The sequence below is a fragment of the Macaca nemestrina genome, chromosome 20 (assembly GCF_043159975.1).
Source record: "Macaca nemestrina isolate mMacNem1 chromosome 20, mMacNem.hap1, whole genome shotgun sequence".
In the NCBI taxonomy this organism is placed as follows: domain Eukaryota; kingdom Metazoa; phylum Chordata; class Mammalia; order Primates; family Cercopithecidae; genus Macaca; species Macaca nemestrina.
This window is the reverse complement of record NC_092144.1, coordinates 66683087-66701347: the sequence shown is the minus strand read 5'-3', so window position 1 is coordinate 66701347 and position 18261 is coordinate 66683087. Positions and strand designations below refer to the sequence as shown.

The window sequence follows — 18261 nt, the reverse complement described above, 5'->3', positions numbered from 1 at the left end:
GTATGGTTTCATTTCTCTGAGGTATAGACTTAGGGGTAGAATTGCTGAGTCATATGGAAACTCTGTAGGTAACTTTTGAGTTCTTTTGATAGACTTTTTTTTTTTTGGAGACAGAGTGTTGCTCTATCTCCATCTCCGGGCTGGAGTGCAGTGGCGCGATCTCTGCTCACTGCAACCTCCGCCTCCCAGGTTCAAGCAATTCCCCTGCCTCAGCCTCCCAGGTAGCTGGGATTACAGGTGTGCTCCACCACAGCTGGCTAATTTTTTGTATTTTAGTAGAGACGGGGTTTCACCATGTTGGCCAGGATGGTTTCGATTTCCTGACCTCGTGATCTTCCCACCTCAGCTTCCCAAAATACTGGGATTACAGGTGTGAGCCACTGTGCCCGGCCCTCTTTTGATATAATTTAAGGAATTGATTTAAGAGGTGTTGTTGAACGGTGAACTGTGGACATTGATGTAACTGCAGGATGCTGCCACCATCCCTGGGGTTGGAGGGACAAAGGGAAGAGTTTAGGGTTTTTAGGGCTTCAAGGAAGGTCTCCTTGGATCTGGGACTCAGACTTCTGAAGGAGGGGGCAGTGTGCTGCCTGATTTGTTTATACTTCTGAGGGGCCAGATGAAACTGGTTCTGGGAATACAGAACTAAAAAAAAACCAAACATTGAAACCAGCAAAGCCCGTTATTGGTGGATGTTGACAGGAAGCAGCTGGTGAAGCAGAAGTGAAGATAGCAAAGCCCCAGCCCTGGCACACAAAACAGACAATAAAAGGGTGGGGGTCTGGAGCAGAAAGACAGTAAGTTCATAACCAGCCTCAGGAGCTTCTGACCTAATTCTCAGGAAAATAGTTTGCTTTGTAGAATTAAAGTTTAACAACTCTACTGGCTATAATTTAGATTTCTGCCTCCACGTGTGAGATTTAAACAACCAAACTCAACACCGCACACTCTAACACCAGATGTTTGGGGATTTTCCCACACACAACAAACAGTTCTCCAGCAGACTCCAGCTGGGTGTCCTCCAATTCAATTCTGACAGTGTCTACCTGGAGATAGTGTCAGATCCCACAGGGTAAGGGCCCAGTCCCACAAGACTGTCCCCTACTTCAGAGGCCTTCCGACTGACCAACTCTAAATTCGGGGATTCCCATGACCCTCTCCTCAAGTTCAGTCATTTGCTAGAGTAGCTTTCAGAACTCAGGGAGGCGCTTTATTTATGCTTACCAGTTTAGTGTAAAAGATATTACAGAGGATGCAGTTGAACAGCCAGATGCAAGAGATGCAGAGGACAGGTTATAGGGGAGGGGCACAGAGCATGCACCTTCTACTGTACCACCTTCCACGTGGTCAACAACCCTGAGGCTCTCCAAACCCAGTCCACTGGGGGCTTTTAAGGAGGCTTCAGGTAGGCAAGGTTGATTAAATCATTGGCCATTAGTGATCAGCTCAACTTCCAGCCCCTGACCCCTCCCCAGAGGTCAGGAGGTGGGACTGAAAGTTCCAACCCTCTAATCACATGGTTGGCAACCGGCCCCCATCTGAAGGCTGTCCAGGAGCCCCCAACCACAGTCTTCTCATTAGCATACAAAAGGCACATATGCAGGAGATTCCAAGGGTTTAAGGAGCTGTGTGCCAGGAAACGGGTGAAAAGCAAATAATGTTTCTTATTAGAAATCACAATTTCACACTCCCCATTCTCCAGCTGCCCTTCACATCCTGCGTGCTCCCTTCATGTTACTACACCTGCATTCCTGTTGATGCAGAACGTGGCTGTGACTTCTGTGGTGCCCATATTTATGATCATTTCCCATGTTTGTGCCATGTACAGGTCTTTCCTTTCGGAGACCAAATGTGATCACCTTATTGGAGAAAGGGAAAGCGCCCTGGATGGTAGAGCCAGTAAGAAGACGCCGGGCTCCTGGTGAGTGACAGAACCACGGCATATGTCTCAGTCTACTGGGGCTGCTATAACAGAATGCCATACACTAGGTGACTTACAAACAACAGAAATCTACTTCTCACAGTTCTGGAGGCTGAGAAGTCCAAGATCAATGCCTGAGCAGATTCGGTGTCTGGTGAGGACCACTTCCTGGTTCATAGGTGGCACCTTCTTGCTGTGTCTGCACATGGAGGAAGGAGTGAGGGAGCTCTCTGGGAGAGAGATTATAGGTGATTATAGATGATATTAATCTCATTCATGAGGGTTCCACCTTGGTGATTTAAACACCACCCAAAGGCCCTACCTCCTAATACCATTACCTTAGATAGTAAGATTTCAGCATATTTTTAGTGTTTGGAGCCTCCAAACACTAAAAAGTGCAAAAAGTGTGGGAAAGCCTTCAGTCAGATGTCATCCCTTTTACTTCATAAAAGAACCTCCCCATACTGTTCTCAGTAGTGGCTGTACTAATTTACATTCCCACAGTGTACGAGGGTTCCCCTTTCTCCATATCCTCACCAGTATTTGTTTTGCCTGCTTTGGGATAAAGGTCATTTTAAGTAGGGTGAGATGATACCGTGTAGTTTTGATTTGCATTTTTCTGATGATCAGTGATGTTGAGCACTTTCTCATATGGCTGTTTGCCATGTGTATGTATGTCTTCTTTTTTTTTTTTTTGAGATGGAGTCTTGCTCTGTCGCCCAGGCTAGAGTGCAGTGGCCGGATCTCAGCTCACTGCAAGCTCCGCCTCCCGGGTTCAGGCAATTCTCCTGCCTCAAGCCTCCCGAGTAGCTGGGACTACAGGCGCCAGCCACCTCGCCCGGCTACTTTTTTTGTATTTTTTTTAGTAGAGATGGGGTTTCACCGTGTTAGCCAGGATGGTCTTGATCTCCCGACCTCGTGATCCGCCCGTCTTGGCCTCCCAAAGTGCTGGGATTACAGGCTTGAGCCACCTCGCCCGGCCAATCTTCTTTTGAGAAATGTCTATCAGATCTTTTGCCTATTTTTAAATTGGATTATTGCATTTTTTTCTATAGAGTTGTTTGAGCTCCTTGTGTATTCTATGGTTATCAATCCCTTGTCAGATAGGTAGTTTATATTTTCTCCCATTCTGTAGATTGTCTCTTCACTTTGTTGATTGTTTCCTTTGCTGTGCCCAAGCTTTTTAACTTGATATGATTCTATTAGTCCATTTTTAGTTTCATTGCCTGTGTTTGTGGGGTATTACTCAAGAAATCTTTGCCCAGACCAATGTCCTGGAGACTTTTGCCAGTGTTTTGTTTTAGTAGTTTGATTGTTTTAGGTCTTAGATTTGTCTTTAATCCATTTTGATTTGATTTTTGCATATGGCAAGAGATAGGGGTCTAGTGTCTTTTGCATGTGGATATTCAGTTTTTCCAGCACTATTTATTGAAGAGACTGTCCCTTCCCCAATATATATTTGTAACATCTTTGTTGAAAATGAATTCACTGTAGATGTATGGATTTATTTCTGGGTTCTCTGTTCTGTTCCATTGGTCTGTGTGTCTGTTTTTATCTCAGTACCATGCTGTTTTGGTTACTATAGCTCTGTAGTATAATTTGAACTTAGGCAATACGATTCCTACAGTTTTATTCTTTTTGCTCAGGATGGCTTTGGCTATTCTGGGTCTTTTGTAGTTCCATATAAAGTTTAGGATTATTTTTTCTATTTCTGTGAGGAATGTCTCTGGTATTTTGATAGGGATTGCATTGAATCCATAGATTAATTTGGGTAGTGTGGGCATTTTACTAATAATTATTCTTCAAATCCATAGCATGGACTATCTTTTTATGTTTTTGTGTCCTTATCAATTTCTTGCATCAAGGTTTTGTAGTTTTCATTGTAGAGTTCTTTCACTGCTTTTGTTAAGTTTATTCCTAGGCATTTTATTTGTAGCTATTGTAAATGGGATTACTTGATTTCTTTTTCAGATTGTTCACTGTTGGCATATAGAAATGCTGCTGGATTTTTATATGTTGATTTTGTATCCTGCAACTTTACTAAATTTATCAGTTGTAATAGTTTCTAGGGTGGATTTTTTACGATTTTCCAACCAAAAGATCATATCATCTGCAAAGAAGAATAATTTGACGTCTTCTTTTCCAACTTGGATGCCTTTTATTTCTTTCTCTTCTCTGAGTGCTCTGGCTAGGACTTCCAGTGCTATGTTGAATGTAGAATAATAGTTGTGAAAGTGGGCATTCTTTTTATGTTCCTGATCTTACAGGAAAGGCTTTCAGGGTTTTTTCCCATTCAGTATGATACTAGCCATGGGTCTGTCATATACAGCTTTTATTGTGTTGAGGAATGTTCCTTTATACCCAGTTTTTTGAGGGATCATGTCATGAAGGGATGTTAAATTTTATCAAATGCTTTTCAACATCAACTGAAGTGATCATATGTTTTTTGTCCTTCATTCTGTTTATATATATCATTGATTTGCATATGTCAAAGCATCCATGCATTCCTGGGATGAATCGCTCTTGTTCATGATGAACATGATCTCTTTAATGTGTTGAATTCAGTTTGCTAGTATTTTGTTGAGGATTCTTGAGTTAATATTAATCAAAGATATTGGTCTGTAGCTCTTTTTTTGATGTGTCCTTGGTTTTGGTATCAGGGTAATACTGGCCTTGTAGAATGAGTTTGGAAGTATTCTCTCCTCCTCTATTTTTTGGAATAGTTTGAGTAGGATTGGTATTAGGGTTTTTTTTTTTTTTTTTTAAGTATTTGGTAAAACTCAGCAGTGAAGCTATCAAGTCCTGCTGGGGCTTTTCTTTGCTGGGAAACTTTATTACAGCTTCAATCTTATTGTTTGTTATTTCTCTGTTCAGGTTTTGGATGTCTTCATGATTCAGTCTTGGTAGGTTGTATGTGTCTAGGAATGTATCTATTTATTCTAGGTTTTCTAATATATTGGCCTAGGTTGCTCATAGTAGTCTCTAATGATCCTTTGAGTATCAGCTGTAATCATTCCTTTTGCATCTCTGGTCTTATGTCTTTTTTTCTTAATCTGATTAAAGCTTTGTCAATTCTGTTTATCTTTTTGAAGAAATTTCATTTTGTTGATCTTTTGTGGGTTTTATTGTTGTTGTTATTGTTGTTGTTGTTTTGAGACAGAGTCTCACTCTGTCACCCAGGCTGGAGTGCACTGGCATGATCTCGGCTCACTGCAACCTCCACTACCTGTGTTCATGCAATTCTCCTGCCTCAGCCTACCAAGTAGCTGGGATTACAGGCGTCTGCCACCACACCCAGCTAATTTTTGTATTTTTAGTAGAGACGGGGTTTCACCATGTTGGTAAGGCTGGTCTTGAACTCCTGACCTCAGGTGATCTGCCCACCTTGGCCTCCTAAAGTGCTGGGATTACAGGTGTGAGCGACCATGCCCGGCCTCTTTTGTGGTTTTTAAATTTCATTTCTTTCTGCTCTGATCCTTACTATTTCTTTTTTTCTGCTAACTTGCAATTTGGTTTGCTCTTGCGTTTCTAGTTCATTAAGATGCATCATTAGGTTATCTGAAGTTTTTCTACATTTTTGGTGTATGTGTTTATTGTTACAAACTCTCTTCATACTGCTTTTACTGTATCCCATAGGTTACAGCATGTTTTCGTATGTTGTGTTTTCATTATCATTTGTTTCAGGGAATTTTTAAATTTTAATTAAGAAATTTCTTCAGGCCGGGGGTGGTGGCTCATGCCTATAATCCCAGCACTTTGGGAGGCAGAAGTGGGCAGATCACCCAAGGTTGGGAGTTCGAGACCAGCCTGGCCACCATGGTGAAACGCTGTCTCTCCTAAAAATACAAAAAAGCTATCTGGGCATGGTGGTAGATGCCTGTAATCCCAGCTACTCAGGAGGCTGAGGCAGGAGAATTGCTTGAACCCGGGAGGTGGAGGTTGCAGTGAGCCGAGATTGCGCCATTGCACTCTAGCCTGGGCAAGAACAGCGAAACTCCGTCTCAAAAAAAAAAAAAGAAATTTCTTCATTGATCCACTGGTCATTCAGTATTATATTTTTAAATTTCAATGTGTTTGTAACTTTCCAAAGTTCTTCTCATTATTGATTTCTAGTTTTGTTCTATTGTGATCAGAGAAGATACTTGATATGATTTCAATTTGAAAGACTTTTTTTTTTTTTTTTTGAAACAGGGTCTTGCTCTGTCACCCAGGCTGAAGTACAGTGGTGTGATCACGACTTACTGCAGCCTCAACCTTCTAGGCTCAAGCAATACTCCCATCTTGGCCTACTGAGTAGCTGGGACTACAGCATGTGCCACCATGCCTGGCTAATTTTTGTGTTTTTTTTTTAAGATGGGATTTCATCATGGTGCCCAGGCATTGAGCTCAAGCAATCCACCTGCCTCAGCCTCCCAAAGTGCTGGGATTACAAGTGTGAGCCAATGCACCCAGTTTTTTTTGGATTTTTAAGACTTGTCTTGTGTCCTAATATTTCATAGTCTATACTTGAGAATGATCCATGTGCTGAGGAGAATGTGTAACCTGTAGTCATTGGATGAAATTGTCTAAATATCTACTAGGTCCATTAGGTCTGATGTTTCTTTGTTGATTTTCTGTCTGGATGATTTGTGCAATGCTGAAAACGAAGTGGTTAAGTCTCCAACAATTATTGTATTGTGGTCTGTCTTTCTCTTTAGCTCCGAATATGTTTGCTTTATATATCTGGGTGCTCCATTGTTAGGTGTGTATATATTTATAACTGTTATATCCTTTTGCTGAATTGATCCTTTTAGCATTATATAACTTTCTTTGTATCTTTCCATACTTTTTGTCTTAAGCTCTATTTTATCTAAGTATAGCTGCTCCTGATCTATTTTGGTTTTCATTTGCATGGGATATTTTTTTCCCTCCCTTTATTTTTAGTCTATGTGTGTCCTTATAGGGAACGCATGTTTCTTGTGGGGAACAGTTCATTGGGTCTTTTTGAAAATTCATCCAGCCAGTCTGTGGCTTTTGATTGGAGATTTAGTCCATGTACATTTAATATTTATAAGTAAGGACCTACTACTGACATTTTGTTATTTGTTTTGGTTATTTTGTGGCCTTTTCTTTTTCCTTCTTGTCTTCCTTTTTGTGAAAGTGATTTCCTCTGATGGTATGTTTTAATTTCTTGAATTATATTTTTTTGTGTATCTCTTAATGTATTTTTTTATTTGATGTCACCATGAGGCTTGTAAATAACATCTTATAACCCATTAATTTAAACTGATGACAGTTTGTGCAAAAACAAACCAACAAACATGCAAAGAGAAACTATTAAAAACTCTATACTTTAAATTCATCTCCCCTGCTTTTTAACTTTTTGTTGTTTATATTTTAATACTGTGTGTGTCTTAAGTTGTAGTTGCCATTTTTGATCAGTCCATCTTTTAGTATTCCTACTTAAGATATGAGTAGTTTACACATCACAATTACCGTATTATAATATTTTGTATTTATCTGTGCACTTACTATTGGTAGTGAGTGTTGTATGTTCAGGTGGTTTTTTATTGGCCATTAACATCCTGTTCTTTCAGATTGAGGAACTCCCTATAGGATTTATTGTAGGATAGGTCTGGTGTTGACAAAATCAGTTTTTGTTTGTCTAGGGAAGTCTTTATTTCTCCTTCATGTTTGAAGGGCATTTTCACTGGATGTACTATTCCAGGATAAAGGTTTTTGTTTTCTTTAGCACTTTAAATATATCATAATTATTTCTCCTGGCCTATAAGGTTTCCACTGAGCAGTCTGCTGCCAGACGTATTAGAGTTCCTTTATATGTTATTTGTTTATTTTCTCTTGCTGCTTTTAGGATCATGTCTTTATCCCTGACATTTGGGAGTTTATTAAATTGTCTTAGATAGCCTTCTCTGGATTAAAGCTGCTTGGTGTTCTGTAATATCCTTGTACTTGAATTTTGACATCTTTCTCCCGGTTTGGAAAGTTCTCTGTTACTATCTCTGAATACACTTTCTACCTCAGTCTCTCTACCTTCTCTTTAAAGCCACTAACTCTTAGATATGCCCTTTTGAGACTCTTTACTAGATCCTGTAGGCATGCTTTAGTATTCTTCTTCCCTTTGACTCCTCCAACTATATTTTCAAATAGCCTGTCTTCAGTCTCACTTATTATTTCTTCTGCTTGATCAATTCTGCTGTTGAGACTCTGATGCATTATTTGTCAGTTGAATTTTTCAGCTCCAGAATTTCTGCTTGATTCTTTTTAATTATTTAAATGTCTTTTTAAAATTTATCTAATAGGATTCTGAATTCCTGCTCTGTGTTATCTTGGATTTTGTTGAGCTTCCTCAAAATAGTTTTTTTTTTTTTTTTTTTTTTTTTTTTTTTTTTTGAGACAGAGTTTCCCTCTGTCCCCAAGGCTGGACTACAATGATGGCATGATCTCGGCTCACTGCAACCTCCGCCTCCTGGGTTCAAGTGATTCTCGTGCCTCAGCCTCCCAAGCAGCTGGGATTACAGGTGTGTCCCACTCTGCCCAGCTAATTTTTTTTTTTTTTATTTTTAGTAGAGACGGTTTCACCATGTTGGTCAGGCTGGTCTTGAACTCCTGAACTCAGGTGATCCACCTGCCTCGGCCTCCCAAAGTGCTGGGATTGCAGGCATGCTCCACCACCCCTGGCCAAGATAGCTATTTTGAATTTTCTGACTGAACGGTCACATTATCTCTGTCACTCCAGAACTGGTCACTGTTGCCTTATTTAGTTCATTCGGTGAGGTCATGTTTTCCTGGATGCTCTTGATGCTTATGGATGTTTGTCAGTACCTGGTCATTGATGAGTTAGGTATTTATTCTTATCTTTGTAGTCTGGGCTTGTTTGTACTGGTCCTTCCAGAGAAGACTTGCCATGTATTCAAGGGGGCTAGGGTGTGTCTTTGTTCACTGCAGCCATGTTTGCATTAGGGATCACCCCATAGCCAGTAACTCTGTGACTCTTGTAGACTCACAGAGGTACTGCCTTGGTGGTTTTTGGTAAGATCCAGGAGAATTCCCTAGATTACCAGGAAGTCATTCTTCTCCCTTACTTTCCCTGAATGAATGGAGTCTCTCTGTCTGTGCTGAGCTGCCTAGAGTTGGGAAGGGGTGATAGAAACACTCCCATGGCCACCACCACTGGACTGTGCTGGGTCTGACCTGAAGCCAGCATAGTACTCATTCTTGCCCAAGGGCTGTGGTTACCACTGCCTGGCTACCACAGATGTTTATTTGAAGCCCAAGAGGTCTTAATTCATCAGGTGGTAAATTCTTCCAGGCCTGTTTTTCCCTTCAGGGCAGCGAGTTCCTTTCTGGCCCAGGGTAGGTCTAGAAATCTTGTCCAGGAGCTATGGCCTAGAATGAGGCCTTCAGGACACTGCTTGGTACTTTATTTTACTGTGGTTGAGCTCATATCCAAGTTGCAAGACAATGTCCTCTTTACTCTTCCCTCTCCTGCTGGAGCTGCCAGCTGTGCTGCCAGGAGGTGGGAGAGAGTTGATACAAACACTCTCGTGGCCACTCCAGCTGGTGTGTCACTGGGTAGCACGTACCCTAAGTCCACTGGTTCTGAGCCAAGCACAGCACAAGGACGTGCCCAGGAATTGCAGTCCTTGTGGCCCAGACTGCCTTTCAGATTTACTTAGGACACCAGAGTGTTTTAGTCTGTAGTAGGCGTACTTGCTGGAACTCAAGTTTCCACCACTGTGGTGGACAATTCTCAGGCTAGAGTTGATTTAAATGCTTCTTCTGGGGGTGCTGGCCAAATTCTGCCCCACGTTGCTTTCTGCTGTGACAGGGCAGCGCTGAGTTCCAATGCAAAGTCCCACCATCACTCTATTCTTCCTCCTCCAAACACATAGATTCTCTCTTGTTGCCCTGCTGCACTGCCAGGCATTGGGGGAGGGGTGGTGCAGGCAAATGATGACTGTCTTTTCTACCCTCCTCAGTGCCTCTTTCTTTGAATACAATGTTAAAACCTGATACTTTGATTGCTCACCTAATTTTTGGTTCCTATGAAGGTGTTTTCTTGTGTGGATAGTTGTTCAATTTGGTGTTACTGCAGAGGGGACAATCGCTGGAGGGCTCTGGCCATCTGGCTCCTCCACTTTCTCCTTTTTTCTTGTTTTGTTTTTTGAGATGGAGTCTTGCTCTGTCGCCCAGGCTGCAGTGCAGTGGCACGATCTCAGCTCACTGCAACCTCCGCCTCCTGGGTTCATGCAATTCTCCTGCCCCAGCTTCCTGAGTAGCTGGGATGACAGGCACATACCACCACACCCAGCTAATTTTTGTGTTTTTAGTAGAGATGGGGTTTCATCATGTTGGTCAGGCTAGTCTCGAACTCCTAACCTCGTGATCCACCCACCTTTGCCTCCCAAAGTGCTGGGATTAAAGGTGTGAGTCGCCACGTTTGTTTGTTTGTTTTAAGGAGATAGGGACAGGGTCTTCTGTTACCCAGGCTGGAGTGTAGTGGAGAAGTCATGGCTCACTGCAGCCTTAAACTCCTGGGCTCAAGCAGTCCTCCTGCCTCAGTCTCCGAAGTACCAGTTTGTTTCTTGAGCCCTTGTGAATAGACTGGATATCCACATGAGTTTACCCGTACTGGATAGGCCATAAATCTTTCTTGTAGATTTGCCAGCATTTGTTTTCTGTTTGTAATTATTCTCGTGAATTGTTTTTTCATGATCCTTCTTCTTTTATCTAACAGTGACTTTGTTTTTTATTTTCTGCTTGTATAGTAAGCTTTCATATAGAAAATGCATTAACCATATGACATTACATTTTACTTCAAATATTTCCACATTCTTTCTTAAGACTTATTTTATTTACCTCTTATTTTTCTGTTTGGTTATATGAAAGTTTTTTTCATTTTTGTGTGATTGGAAGTGTTGGCATTCACAATGTAATTTTTCTTTTTTTTATTTCCTTAGTTAGAAATTCATCTGGTTTCTAGAATTTGGGGTATATTTCCTATTATTTTAGTTTGTAGTGATTTTGTACTTTATATTGAACTAATTTACCTGGGATTAATTTTGGTGTATGGTGTGGTTTAAGGATTTCCACATTGAAGATGGGGAGATGGGCTAAGAGGATATGTTAGTATTCCACACAAGAAGGAACAAAGGAAGGTACCAAGGAAAAGGAAGGGAAGCTAAGAGTTTTAGGAGAATGTGAGAGGGAGAAGCAGCTTAACTGATGTGACTTAATGGGATGTGGGGTGGGAAGGACTACAGGAGGAATCCTGGGTTTCTTGTTTTGCTGATGCTGCTAACTTCACTGTAAACATTTCCATTGTCTTCCTGTGTTAATTCCTTATTTTGTCTGGTTGTTTTCTGGAACTTCTACTATTACTAATTATAATGGTAGCTACTACCAGTTATTAAGCAACTGCAGGTCGACAAAGCTTTCTCTAGAACCCTTGGAGCAATATGTGTTTCACAATTCAGAATTGTGCAGATTTTAGAAAGGAAAACAGGTCATATACTATATGTGGCATAACATACCCAGCAGAGGCTGGAGCAGCACCCCAAAATCAAACACACTGAGATAGCTACGAAGACTAGACTTCCCAAGAGCAATAAATGGAGGCTATGAACAGTCTTACTGCATTTCAGACGGGGTTTCACTCCAAACGTCCAAACATTCAGAAAGGAAAAGAAAAAAGGAAAGACTTTGGTTCTCAGCTTTTTGAATACTGGAATGGCAGATTAGAGGTCACAGCGTGTGCCAGAAATTTTGCACATTATTTCCAATTCTCATGAAAATCTTGTGAGGTAGGTGATTATATTTTCAAGATAATATGCTTATGGTAATAGCGTTAACAAGTGAGTCACAAGCTTATGTAGTTAAATGAAAAACACCTCAGTTAATTCAGTAATGTCTGTGTTTAAAGCACAGCTAGGAAATAGAAATATAATGTGAGCCACATATGTACTGACAAAATCTTTAGTATCCACATTCAAATAAAAATTTAAAAACAGTGATATGGTTTGGATCTGTGTCCCCACCAAATCTCATGTTGAAATTTAATCCCCTGTGTTGGAGGTGGGGTCTGGTGGGAGGTGACTGGATCATGGGGGTGGATTTCTTATGAATGGTTTAGCACCATTCCCTTGGTGATGTCTTAGCAATAGGGAGTGAGTTCTTACAAAATCTGATTGTTGTAATATGTGGCACCACCTCCACACTCTGTCTTTATCTTTGTTTCACCATGTGATGTGCCTTCTCCTACTTGGACTTTCACCATGAGTAAGAGCTCACTGAGGCCTCCCCAGAAGCCAAGGAGGTGCCAGCACCATGCTTGTACAGCCTGCAGAACATGAGCCAATTGAACCTATTTTGTTTATAAATTACCCACTCAAGTATTTATTTATAGCAGTATAAGAACTTCCTAACACAAACAGGTAAAATTAATTTTAGTAATATATTTATTTAATCTAATAGATCCAACATATTATATCATATAACCAGTCTTTTCACAATGAGATACTTTACACTTTTTTGTAGTAAATCTTCACAATCTGGCATATGTTTTATACTCGTAATATACCTCAAAACCAGCCACATTTCAGTTCCTCAGTAGCTACAGGTGACTAATGGCTACTACATTGGATAGCATAGTTCTAAACCTATGTTTATCATTCCACATTCACTCAGGTTTATAGTCAGTTTGCTACACAAGTAGTTATTTTATATCATCTTGGACTTTGACACCCTGTGCCAGCCATATTGGTCTATTTTACTAAATAATAGATTCCTTCTTTTAGCCTAATCTCTTACCTATTTTTCTGAGTTTTTCCTGCTTCTTGTTAAAGTCCTCACCTTTGTAAATATCTACATACAGTCATATGCTGCATAATGATGTTTCAGTCAACAACAGACTACATAAACGGCCACGGTTCTATAAGATCATAAAACTGTATCTGTACTGTACCTTTCCTACATGTATGTATATTTAGATACACAAATACTTATCATAGTGTTAAAATTGCCTACAGGATTCAATATAGTAACATCACGTACAGGTTTGTAGCCTAGGAACAGGCTATACAATATAACATTGGTGTATAGGCTATACTATCTAGGTTTATGTAAATCTACTATAAGATGTTTGCACATTGATGAAATTGCCTAACAATGCATGTCTTACAACATATCCCCATTGTTAAGCAACATGTGACTGTACTCAGTTCTAATTGTTACTAGTTCTTTTTCAATTTGATCTTAAGAATACATTTTTTTAAATCTACAACTTTATTAAGGTAAACATCATAAAAGTCACTATATCTAGAATATAATTAAATGATTTTGGATAAACTTACAGAGTGTGTAACCATCAACATAATCCAGTTTTAGAACATTTTTATCACCCCTGTAAGATTCCTCATGCCCATTTACAGTTAATCCTCATTCCTACCTTGAGTCCCAGGCAACCACTTATCTTCTGTTTCTGTAGATTTGCCTTTTCTGGACACATTCTCCAATAAACATATGTTTATCCAGTGAACAACCTGTGGAGTTCAATGTGCAGTATATGGCATAAAAGTTACCCTATAAATAAAATCTTAACTTACTCATTTTCCAATTACAGACTCTTCTGAATTCTGGTTATTAAATATCTCTGTAAAGCCTTTAGTATGGTCATCAAAACCATAATAAAACACTAAAAAGTTATTGTTTTGGTAATCAAAATTGTTATGATTAATAATGATAATTGCATTTATATTGTAGAATCTTCATTTTTTCAGCACAGGAAAGGAGAAACATTTAATTCATTTATGTCTTTCAGACTCGGGGTCTAAGTGTGAGACCAAGAAGTTACCTCCAAATCAATGCAGCAAATCTGGGCAAAGCATCTGCCAGAAACTAGTTTCTGCACAACCAAAAGCTCCTACACGAAAGAGTGGCTGCAACAAAAATTCAGTCCTAATAAAGGCTAAGAAAGGGCATTCCGGGAAGAAACCTTTAAAATGTAATGACTGTGGTAAAACCTTTAGTCGAAGCTTCTCTCTTAAACTTCATCAGAACATTCATACTGGAGAGAAGCCTTTTGAATGCAGTAATTGTAGAAAAGCTTTCAGACAGATCTCATCCCTCGTACTTCATCAGAGAATTCACAGTGGAAAGAAAAGCCATGAATGTGATAAATGTGGGGAAAGCTTCAATCAAAGAACAACCCTTATTCTACATAGGAGAATTCATGATGGAAAGGAAATTCTTGACTGTGAGAAGGCCTTGAGTCAATGTCAGTCTTTCAATATACATCAGAAAATTCACGTTGTTGGGAATGTCTGCCAGTGCAAAAAGTGTGGGAAAGCCTTCAGTCAGATGTCATCCCTTTTACTTCATAAAAGAATTCACAATGGAAAGAAAACACATAAATATAATAAATGTGGGAGAGGCTTCAAAAAGAAATCAGCCCTTGTTATAAATAAAAGAATTCATGCTGGAGAGAAAATCCCTGAAAATGTGAAGGCCTTAAGTCAGAGTCTACAGCAAAGAAATCACCATTTAGAGAATCCTTATAAATGCAGAAAATGTGGGAAATTCTTTAATAGGATTTCACCCCTGATGCTTCACCAGAGAATTCACACTTCAGAGAAACCATACAAATGTGATAAATGTGACAAGCTCTTCAGGCGGCTTTCAACCCTTATTCTGCATCTAAGAATTCATAATGGAGAAAATATATACAGATGCAATAAATGTGAGAAGGTCTGCAATCGGCATTCATCCCTTATTCAACATCAGAAAGTTCATACAAAGAAAAAGAAACTCTTTGAGTGTAAGGAATGTGGGAAGATGTTTTCTGGAACTGCAAACCTTAAAATACATCAGAACATTCATTCTGAAGAGAAACCTTTCAAATGCAATAAATGTAGTAAAGTTTTCGGCCGCCAATCATTTCTTATTGAACATCAAAGAATTCATACTGGAGAAAAACCCTACCAGTGCGAGGAATGTGGAAAAGCCTTCAGCCACCGAATCTCTCTCACGCGACACAAGAGAATTCATACTGAAGATAGACCCTACGAATGTGATCAGTGTGGGAAGGCCTTCAGCCAGAGCGCACACCTTGCCCAACATGAAAGAATTCACACTGGAGAGAAGCCATATACATGCAAAACATGTGGTAAGGCCTTTAGTCAGCGCACATCTCTTATTCTACATGAAAGAAGTCATACTGGAGAGAAACCCTATGAATGTAATGAATGTGGAAAGGCCTTTAGCAGTGGCTCCGACCTTATTCGACATCAGAGAAGTCATTCTTCAGAGAAACCCTATGAATGTAGTAAATGTGGGAAGGCATATAGTCGGAGCTCATCCCTGATTCGACATCAGAATACACATTCTGAAGAAAAAGCCTAAGGTGATTTTAAATCTATAAAATCAACAAATGAGGCTATCAAAGATATGGCAAATATTTATTTGTCTATAATGTAAATTTTGTGTATATGGGACCATTTGATGATATGTCCCACTTTGAAAGCCAAAGAGCAAAAGTCATTGGTGATTTTGACCTCAGGATTTGAAATTAACTGAAGGAAACTCAGAAGTTTGGTCAGCCATTGGAAATTAAGATCATTTTTTATTTGATAAGAATCACTGGCTGGGCAGGAAATGAAGATCATTTTTTATTTGATAAGAATGACTGGCTGGGCACAGTGGCTCACACCTGTAACCCCAGCACTTTGGGAGCCTGAGACGGGCGGATCATGAGGTCAAGAGTTTGAGACCAGTCTGGCCAACATGGTGAAATCCCATCTCTACTGAAAAATACAAAATTAGCTGGGCGTGGTGGTGAGCACCTGTAATCTCAGCTACTGGAGAGGCTGAGGCAGGAGAATCGAACCCAGTAGGTGGAGGTTGCAGTGAGCAGAGATTGTGCTACTGCACTCCAGACTGGGCAACACAGCAAGATTCTGTGTCAAAAAAAAAAGATTGATATTTTACTTCCAGCATAGTTTTAAAGATAATTCCTTGGTCACATACAACAAAGTATAATTCTGAAGTCCATTATGGGGCTCTGAGCCTGGTTTAAGGTCACAGAAGAAAGAATTTGAGTCTGTTTCTCAGATCTAGAACTATCAAATATCAGGAACTTCTTGGCAAAACAGGGTGCCACTTTCAACTGACAAACTTGTGGGTGAGAATAAAGAAAAGTGAGTCTTTAGGTAGATAAAGGCATCATTCACTCATAATGGTGTGTAACAGTAGAAACCTTATTGTACCATCTCCATGGATATGAGAATATATGATCTTCATGGTGTGAACATCTAACGTGGCTGAGACAAGCTATCAGTAAAAGAACCAAGATACAGTGAAGAATGAGGATTTCAAAGCCAGGAGAAATCAGTATTGTTTTATTTGGAAATAAATCATCTATATTTATATGAATAAACATTGGTATTTTCATGTAACAATACTGGTATGCAATAAGTGATGAAATATGAGTTGTTATGGACTGAATGTTTGTGTTTCCCCCCCCTCAAAATTCATTATGTTAAAATCTTCACCATCAATGTGATGTTACTTGGAAATGAGGCATTTGGGAGGCAATTAGAATTAGATGAGGTCATGAGGGTGGAGCCCTCATGATGGGATTAGTGCCTTTATAAGAAGAGACATTGGGCTGGGCGCAGTGGCTCATGCCCGTAATCCCAGCACTTTGGGAAGCCAAGGTGGGCGGATCACGAGGTCAGGATTTCGAGACCAGCCTGGCCAATATGGTGAAACCCCGTCTCTACTAAAAATACAAAAATCAGCTGGGCATGGTGGCATTTGCCTGTAGTCCCAGCTACTCGGGAGGTGGAGGGAGAAGAATCGCTTGAACCCAGGAGGCAGAAGTTGCAGTGAGCCAAGATCACGCCACTGCACTCCAGCCTGGGTGACAGAGCCAGACTGTGTCTCAAAAACAAACAAAAAAGACATCAGAAAGCCTGCTTCCTCTCTGCACCATGTGAGGATGCAGCAAGAAGCCAGCTGTCTACAAAACAGGAAGAGAGCCCTCACCAGAACCTAACCATGCTGGCCACCTGTTCTCAGACTTCCAGGCTTCAGAACTGTGAGCAGTAAATTGTTGTTTAAGCCACCCAGTCTATGATGTTTTGTAATGGCAGCCCAAACTAATATATGGAGTGGAAACCCTAGGTTTATATACTGGGTTCTTTTCCTGTCAGCAGTTCAACATGTGTAGTAACTTTCAGTCTCTGCTGTTTGTGCCAAATACATAAGAAATAAAATCAGAGAACTTTTTTGCCATTGGATCATATACAGTTGGGCTCTTCTGTGTAAGTTTTCCTTCTGTAAAAGCTATTTTTGAGAATACCTAAAGTTTAAGATGACTTTGTGGAATGTACATGGGTTAGGTCATCCTAACTTTGACAATTGATAAAACAACAATCCAAATTGTGAGGGGTGAGCATGCATACAGGATAGTACAACTAACTTCCCAGTTAAACTTGTTCTTTCATATTTGTAAAGCAAGTATAAAAATCCACCCCTTGGAGCAAATGGGTGAGCAAACAGCACAGAGGTTACTCATGCAGAGGCATGTCCTTTTTTCCCCCTCTTTTCTACACACACCCTCTAGCTTGTTAATTCCTCTGCCAATCTGCCATACAAATACACGTCAGTCCCGAATGAATTGTGACACACCTGAAGACTGGGGAGAAGCAAGAGGATGCCCTGCCCACGGTAACCTAATTTCCTCAGGCTTATCTCATTGCCTATTGCATTTCTTGTTCCTCCTGGGGATTTCAAGAGAGCATTAGAATGGCAATACATGATAAAGTTAACTTGGAATTACTTGTGAGAATTGCATATCTTCACTGATTTATTTCTGGCCTAGTCAAAAATCCTCATTTCATCTGGTTTTGTCTATTCTCTCCTTTTCTTAAACTCTTAAAGGCATTAGTGAAAGTGCCATAAAGGTAAGATAACTTTGGGTTTATGTGTCCTCCAAATGCTTGGAACTCAGTTACATCCCAATAGGCTGAATCATTTATTATTTAAATTATTTTGCATTACATGAATTTTAAAAATATATCCAAACTAAGAAGGAAATCAACTTTGTGTTTTTTTTAAAGTCCTGAAAAAACTGGCAAGAAAAATGTTTTGCTTTATTCCTAGACTGTTGTAGGAGAGCCCATTATTACAGTATTTTGCTTTTAATAGACACCTATAGATTTCCAGTTTTCATTAGCAAACATTTTAGCTGCATATTTGTTGTGCATGTAGATACCCTGGACCAATCACTGCTAAATCCTGGGGATATGTAAACGAATAAGACACTGTCCTTGCAACAGACA

At 40.0% G+C, this 18261-nt stretch overlaps 1 protein-coding gene across 7 annotated transcripts in view; it reads left to right on the top strand.

Annotated features, from left to right (window-relative positions):
• Positions 1-17217, top strand: part of LOC105488130 (zinc finger protein 667) — a 33304-nt gene extending 16087 nt beyond the window's left edge. For all 7 annotated transcript variants that reach the window (XM_011751940.3, XM_011751939.3, XM_011751941.3 and 4 more), the window contains 2 exons: positions 1829-1921; positions 13740-17217. In XM_011751940.3, coding sequence (XP_011750242.1) covers positions 1829-1921; positions 13740-15319 — 1673 coding nt within the window. In that variant the 3' untranslated portion in view covers positions 15320-17217. The remainder of the gene's footprint in view (positions 1-1828; positions 1922-13739) is intronic.
• Positions 17218-18261: the final 1044 nt, after the last annotated feature.